Consider the following 8,579-nt stretch of genomic DNA (forward strand, 5'->3'; position numbering starts at 1 on the left):
AGCTCTCTATCTCTCTCCCTTCCTCTCTGTAAAAAATCAATAAAATATATTTTTAAAAAATCCATTAGGATGTTTTGGTATTATTCTTTGAATATTTCATTTATTGAATATGTTAAACTTATAATATCATTTAAAAATTAATACCCCTTTCCCTAATTTTCAAATAAAATATATAAATTTCTATGTCTCTTAAAAAAAAAAAGAAAACATTTTTCAAATGAATGGGGGCTGGAAAATGAGAAAAAATTAGAAAAGAAAGTCTTGTTCTTCTTACCGGAGCTTCTGACATGAGGACAGGATGCAGGCTGGGTTCTGATTTGACATGCATTTTGTAGGTATGATCCAAAATAGCTTGGAAGCTCTCCCAGTCTTCAACTAGAATATAAAAATACCTTCAAAACAATGCTTTATTGGAGATATACACAGCATCATTTTTTGAGATTGTTTTTTCTTATCTTGTCCTTCTCCTGAATTTTCTTCTACATCCCTACATGTTCCTTCACATTCACCTTCATGGTCACCTCTTCTCTATCAGTTAAATACAGAACAAGCTTTCACAAGGAACCCCATCTTCAACACTTAACTTACACTTCTAATTCTTTCTGGGTAATGTAATACAGCTCCATGTCTTAAAATCTTTCTCACCTGCTTACAACATCAGCGCCTATGTGCAAACACTTTGACTCAGTAACAAACTCATTTCCTTGCTGTGCAGAAAAGTTAACATAGCAGGCCTGAGAAAGGCCTGGCTGCAAGGCTGAACCTTGGCTAGTATTTGGGAACTTAACTGGTAAACAAAACAGTTCCCTACACGGACATAAAGCACAGCCTAAGTGAAGACATAGCTCACTGTGCCTCAACTGTTTGCGCCAAGAACGAGGAACACCTTCTTTCCTTCTGGGCGTCTGGGATCTTGGTACCTGCTGGGCACGGGTACCGACATCACCAGCCCCCAGTAAGAACCCTGGGTACTGAATCTCTAGTGAGCTCTCCTAGTTGTTACAACTTGATGCTGGGGGAATTAAGCACATCCTCTTGTATAACTGTACTGTGAGAAGGCTCTTGTAAGTTTGTATTGGTTTCCTCTGGACTTCACACCCCCTTTTTTCCCTTTGCTGATTTTGTTTGTATCATTTTAGTGTAATAATCTTAGCCATGAGTACAACTATATGCTGAGTCCTATCAGTCCTCCTAGGGAATAACTTGATTTTCAAAGTGATCTTGGGTATTAGCAATACACTTGCTTTTTAATTTAATTATATTATTTCTTAAAAAATATATTTTATTTATTTCAGAGAGGAAAGGGAGAGGGAGAGATGGAAACATCAATGATGAGAGGGAATCACTGATTGGCCGCCTCCTGCACACCCCCTACTCGGGATCGAGACCACAACCCTGGCATGTGCCCTTGACTGGAATCGAACCCGGGACCCTTCAGTCCGAAGGCTGACACTCTATCCACTGAGCCAAACCAGCTAGGGCTACACTTGCTTTTTAAGACCATAAAACTTATTTTTTGCCTTCTATTCCTACCTCAATGCATGGTACCCTCAATTCAGTCACCCCAATCAAAAATCTAAAAGACTTTCTTAACTCTTCTTTTTACCCCTCCAATCACTTAAGTACCATGTATCTCCTAGATGTCTCTGAAAGCCACCTCAGGATCCACTATCAGTGTTATAATTGAAATCCTCATTTCTCCATCTGACTCCCAGCCACTTAACTGAATCTCTTGTCTCTAGTATCTCTCCCTCCAATCTATATACTGCTGTCAGAGTAACATTCCCAGCTGGCAAATATGAACATTTCACATCTGTTTAAAATCCTTTGGGATTACCCTTACTGCCACCTTAATATACCCCTGGCATAGTTTATAAGCCCTTTTATGATTGCTTTGCCTACCTTCCCTGCAACTGGCCATAAGGTACCCAATGCTACAGCCATACATAATTGATGACATTTATAAACATGTAGGTTTCTTCCACAACTCCATCTCTTCACATATGCTGGGTGCTCTGCTTTACCTATTCTTGTCAGTCAGGCTAATTCTTTGTCGTTGATAAATATTCAGTACAAAAGTTACCTCCTTTGTGAAAACTATCACAGACCCCTAATGACAGAGTTAAATACCATTCCTCTCTAATCCCACAGATTATTAGACATAGCTATATTATAGCATTTATCTACACATTTGTATATATACATCTATTCTCCCTATCTATGAGTTCCTTCAGGAAAAGGAACGTGTTTTATGCATCTTTGTATTCTCAGTGCCTGGAACATCAGGTTGTGGAATAAAAAATAAATAAAAAACAGAAAAATTGTTGATTTTCAACTTAAAAGAAGCTGTTGCTTTATATCTAAAATGCACCCAGTATAGTCTATTTTATAATCAATTACATAGGAAAAACAACAACAACAACATCATACCCATCCCATTTTTCAGTGGAGAAATGGCCTCCATATTCTCCCTGGGAACACGCAGGGCATTAGTATCTATGTAATAAGTGGGACCGCCTTGTTTGCCTTTATCACCATCTATTTCCATCAGTGTGCTTCCATCATCTCTTTCTACCACCATGCCAATAGCTGTGGGAAAATCCACCTGTAAGAGTCCAAAATATGATACATTAGTTTTATCTGCTTTTATCAAGGAGTCATTCCCCCTCCCCCAACTAATGTATTTTATCATATGTGAATCAGAATTTCTGCATGAATTTAATTCTACATGAATGGCCCTTACATGTCCAATTAACTCTAACATCTTACCTTGGGACAGTCCTCACCAGCATAACCAGCTCTCACAGTATAGGATCCAATGTCAAAAACAAGGGCTCCAACTTCATCTGAAAGATAAGAAGATAATTAACATTAAAAACTTATAAGCATCTTATGAAAATTAAGCATATTTGCTTAAAATGAGAATGTATGTGAAAGCTCTATAAAAATTAAAACAGGCATTACATTCTTGAACCTAATTTTATTTTATTTTATAAATATATTTTATTGATTTTTTACAGAGAGGAAGGGAGAGGGATAGAGAGTTAGAAACATCGATGAGAGAGAAACATCGATCAGCTGCCTCCTGCACACTCCCTACTAGGTATGTGCCCGCAGCCAAGGTACATGCCCTTGACTGGATTCGAAACTGGGACCCTTGAGTCTGCAGGCCAACGCTCTATCCACTGAGCCAAACTGGTTAGGGCAAACCTAGCTTATTTTAAATACACCTTGCCCAGCTGGTGTGGCTCAGTGGTTGAGCATCAACCTATGAACATGAGGTCATGGTTTGATTCTCAGTCAGGGCACATACCCAGGTTGCAATCCCCAGTAGGGGATGTGCAGGAGGCAGCCAATCAATGATTCTCTCTCATCATTGATATTTCTCTCTCTTTCTCTCTCTCTCTCTCTCTCTCTCTCTCTCTCTCTCTCTCTCCCTTCCTCTCTGAAATCAATAAAAAATCTGTAATAAATAAATAAATACATCTTAAACTAAAGATTCATTTAATTAAATTATAATGTCATACATGATGTATCAGTAGATTTTGAATCAGGAGAGATGCTACACTAAAATTGGGTAATTTGAGGAGAGTATACTTATTAAAGGGGCTATTTACAAAGATATACTCATAATATTTAAAAAAAAAAAAAGCACTATACCCTACAACTTATAATAGCAGAGACAGGGGGCCACCCTTAGAATTGAAGTACTAGAGAAGAAACTTATTCCAGAGCCCAGAGAGTTGTGTTCTATAAGGGATGATAGGAGCTGTGACCTTGAGCTGAGGGATGGAGTCAGCCTTGGCTGACCCCTTGGGGAAGGAGCCAGGCTAATAAACATGCCAACCTCTCCAGTTCCCCTCCCCATGGGCTAAGGTGTTCTATAATTTCTCCTACAAACTGGGTTACTTCTGAATGTGAAAAGGGTCCCTATTAATAATTGCACCAGGACAAGAGGCACAAAACAGGAAGTATGGTTACTCTGCCATTGCTTAAACTAGATGTCAAGGGAGCCCACTGATGTAGGCTGCAATGGGTCAGTCTTCAAAGGCACAGGGAGGGTGAAAATGTGTGGGAGATGAATCTGAAGGAGTAAAGGGAAGATATCCAGTATATTTAGGTACCATGTTTCATATGTTAAGGGATATATTCCATACAATTAGGAAACAAACTTAGCAAAATCCCAAGTAGGTTCCCTGAAGACTAAGCGTTAAGGTATAGGTCAAGGAAAACCATTAAAATGAAGGTATCATCGAGGGAGAAACCAAGATGGCGGCATAGGTAAACACCTGAAATTGCTGCCTCGCACAACCACTTCAAAACTACAACTAAAAGACAAAACAGACATCATCCAGAACCACAGGAAGGCTGGCTGAGTGGAAAGTCTACAACTAGAAGGAAAGAGAAAAGCATACTGAGACTCAGAGGAGGTACGGAAGTAAAGTGCAGAGGTACGGAGGCTCACGTGGAAAGGGTTGGCAACGGTGTCTTTTTCAATCGGGAGGGAGACACAAGCTCCCGATGGCTCTGAACTCCAGTTCCAGGTGAGTCTCTGGGGACCCAGACTCATACGGGAGAAACTGGACTGTCTGGCATCGGTCAGAACTCGAGGGCGGCTTTCCCTCAGAGGTGCTTGCAGTGATTACCGCGGGACACTGAGACCCAGGGCCTCTTAGGGTAGGACTGAGGAGCAGCTATAGCTGCTTGCTCCACCCTGTTGATTCTCTGAGACCCCGCCCCACCCAAGCTGTGCACAGAGGCTTTTGTATATGAATGGGCTGGCCCTTTGAGACCTAAAATTGCCTAATAAACTGCAGCTGGATCAGAGAGACCCAGAACATCCAAAAGAAGGTTCAAAGCCCCACAGCAGCTTGCATTGCTTCACAGCTGGGCCTCATCTGGGCACCTCCAAACCCCAAACAAAGAGAGGAATCTGCAGATCTCTCCATAGCTCCTGCTGGATAGCCTCAGGCAGAGGCTAAATTAGCACCTCCTTAGAGATCCAAGTGCCAGTGTACCCAGTGGTCAGAGTGGGACCATCCAGATTACAACTCCGCAGATCCATAAGGGACACACTCAGGGGGCAGACTCAGTGAGCACCAAAGCCCCACTGAAGCAAGTCTTGCCCCATAAGGGTGTCTTCAGCACAGAAGTTCTCCTACCGTAGACACAGCTGATTCTCACAGCCAATTGGCCTGGAGGTCAATTCCTCCCAGTGATACCAACAACAATCAAGACTTAACTACAACAAGACTGTGCACACAGCCCACAAAGGGGTGCACCAAGAGTGTCCACCTCAGGTAACTGGGGAGGCTGAGCCACTGGACCCTATAGGACACCTAGCACAGAAAGCCACTCTATCAACACAGGTAAGCATAAAAAATGTGGAGACAAAGAAACCGGTCAAGGGCATGTACCTTGGTTGCGGGCACATCCCCATTAGGAGGTGTGCAGGAGGCAGCTGATGGATGTTTCTCTCTCATCGATGTTTCTAACTCTATCCCTCTCCCTTCCTCTCTGTAAAAAATCAACAAAAATATATTTAAAAAAAAATTAAAACCTCAGGAGTCTGGAGTTAAAAAACTAGGCAGCATTCTAATGGATAAAAATCCTCAAGGGTTTGATCCCTTTACTACTAAAAATGCTAGTTTTGACTTTTTGAGGATTTTGATATTTTTCCCGAGTAAATGGCTTCCAAGTTTTAAAATGATGTGATTTCTTTCTGCGAAAGCACAAAGCACTAGTGGCAATCTTCTAACCTGGTCTTAAAACATTCCAACAGGATACTGAATGCTAGGGACTTTGGGAGGAGGTGGGGAGATTGGCTCATTTTCTTGTGTGGACATTTTTATCATGCAAAGGAGTTTGAAGTAGAGGAGAACCATTAAAGATGATCACAAGAGCAATGAGAAGGATCAGAAACTTGTTACAAGGTACAGAAATCTGGATGAATTATGCATTATTCCTAAAGCTAAAGATCAGTGTCCAATCTGGTCAGAAGTTACCATTGGAATGAGACACCTGTAAATTAAAATTTTTTTACTACAAAGATCTTTTTAATAAGCACACAAGTTAACAATACAGTCTAGCCATGGCTAGTGTGGATCAGTTGGTTGGGCATCTTCTCCTGCACAGAAAGGTGTGCCAGGACCAGTCAGGGCACATGCCTGGGTTGCATGCTAGATCTCTGGTAGGGGGCGTGCAGGAGGCAGCTGATCAATGTTTCGCTCTCACATCAATGCTTCTTTCTCTCCCCCACTTCCTGTCTCTTTAAAGAACTGTAATTGGTAAATGTCCACAAAGTAATTAACCCTTCTCTATAAATTATTCTGGTCCAAATAATTTTGTCTGAAAGCAGAACATTGCATTTGTTCAATTTAAAAAAATACAATCTAGCCCTAGCCAGTTTGGCTCACTGGATAGAGCGTCGGGCTGGGGACTGAAGGGTTCCAGGTTCGATTCCAGTCAAGGGCATGTACCTTGGTTGCAGGTACATCCCCAGTAGGTGGTGTGCAGGAGGCAGCTGATCAATGCTTCTCTCTCATCGATGTTTCTCACTCTCTATCCCTCTCCCTTCCTGTCTGTAAAAAATCAATAAAATATATATTTAAAAAAATACAATCTACTGTTTATTACACAAAATTTAGTTGAGAAGTTTAGTTGCTTTTCACAGTAAACCTTTTAGAAAATGTGACCCACTATGTGTAAATACTGGCCATACAGTAACTCAAACAGAAAATCGTGCACTTAACTTTTGTGAATTTTAAATATTTTTTATGTGAAATAGGCTTTAAGACCTATTTACACAGCAAATAAGAAACAAGATGCTTATTCTGAATACCAATAACATGAATATGCTGTGGTTATACACTTGAAAAAGGATTTATGGAAATGCCTTTTCTTCATCCCAGAGAGTCTTGGTCCCCATTTATGAGGAAGTTAATTAACCTTGGGCTGGTTACTTAATCTTTTTTATGCCTCATTTTCTTATTCACTACGATGGGGATAGTAGTATCACCTCCTACAGTTGTGAAATAACTTAGTTGATGAAGATATTAAATGAAAAACCTCTGGAACAGTTTTTGGTATACAGTATACACTCAATAAACGTTAGCTGCTGGCATTATTGGGATCCATTTCTACCTTACCCATATGAAATTATTCCTGTTAAGGAAACACTCAGTGCACAGCCTCTTGGGACAGTGAACCTAACAGTCAAGACAGTCAGCAGCCTCCAGGAGGCAAAGGCACACAGCTCCAGTTTTTTCAGTCAGGACTGCATCTTCAGACGGGGAAGCGGTAAGTCATGAAGATCCACCTGGCTTCCTCCAGGGGAAAATGGGCAACGACGGATGCTCCCATTGGAGAAATCAAAACCAAGCACACAAATAGGGAACAAGGCAGCGAGGGTCAGCATAGCACCTCAAGGGAGACTCAAGCTGCTCCGGAAAAACTAAGACCTTAGAAAACTTTCTTTTTATCCCCCACCAATAAAATGCCCCCCTCGCCAGAAACAGCATCCTTACGAGACACAGTAACAGCAGCAACAGGTTGCTTCCGTCTCCTTGTTCTCCAACTCATCAGACAGAAACACAACAGTCGTACACACTTGTGCTTCTCTTACTAGAAGGTATCTTGCAAAAATGTTGGCCCTGATTCGGTAGACTCACTCTGGGGCGTGAGGGTCTGCATTAGGAAAAGCCTGCAGGTGAGGCTGAGGCCGATGCGCGCACCGCACTGTAAATGCAAGTGCAGCAGGATCTCCTTCAACCTTCGCCAGCACCCCACCGGCCGGCGGGGGAAGAACAAACTTTCCCCCGACCAGAAAGGTTCTGTGGGCTGGTCTAATAATCAAATAGACAGGACGCGGATTAGCAGGAGAAAATAACCAAATTTAATACATATGTATGGGAACCCCATAGAGGGTCTGAGACACCCCTCTCCCCTCCTCCCCATGCACAAGCGGTTCAGAGACAGAAAGGGGTACCGGGTAAATAAGTCCTTCTGAGCTAGAAATGAGGCGAGAAAACTCGGGGGCTTCAAAGGCTCATCGCAGGAGGACAGAAAGAGCAGATGTCTGGTAAATAAAAGCCTGCCGTGCCACACGCGTGGGCCAGAACGAGACCACCTACGGCCGATCGTCGCCTAGGATGGGCAGGGCCCCCACTCCAGCTCTTCTGGGCAGCGAGAGGGAGGAGGAGCGTCTCTTGGGCCTGAAGCTACAACTGGCATGATCGCTAATCACCCGCATGCAGCTGAGAACACCCGGGCTCTGAACCCCCAGAGGCGGGGAGCCCCCGAGCCGGGGAAAGTCAAGCCCCTGTCGACAGCCCCAGCACTACGGGAAGGGGGGAGGCTGGCATCACGGCCCGGGGTCCCGGAAACCCCCGGACTCCTGCCGCTGCACCGCCGTCTTCCCCAGCAAAAGCAGCCTGGAGTTTACAACCCGGGAGAGTCCACGGTCCGCACACAGGCAGGCGGGTGTTGCGGGGCGCTTGACGGGTTGTGCGGAGCGGCGCGGCCGGCCGAGCGCGGAGAGGAGGCAGGTCCTGCGCGCCGCTGCTCCCTCCCATCAGTCC

The 8,579-nt window shown here is 43.4% G+C and overlaps 1 protein-coding gene across 1 annotated transcript in view; it reads right to left on the reverse strand.

The window, feature by feature from the left end:
• Positions 1-8,579, reverse strand: part of ACTL6A (actin like 6A) — a 19,730-nt gene that overhangs the window by 10,168 nt on the left and 983 nt on the right. The window contains 3 exon segments of the mRNA XM_006084895.3: positions 224-375; positions 2,431-2,605; positions 2,770-2,846. Coding sequence (XP_006084957.1) covers positions 224-375; positions 2,431-2,605; positions 2,770-2,846 — 404 coding nt within the window.

This window comes from Myotis lucifugus, unplaced genomic scaffold, assembly GCF_000147115.1.
Source record: "Myotis lucifugus unplaced genomic scaffold, Myoluc2.0 scaffold_14, whole genome shotgun sequence".
Taxonomy (NCBI): Eukaryota; Metazoa; Chordata; class Mammalia; order Chiroptera; family Vespertilionidae; genus Myotis; species Myotis lucifugus.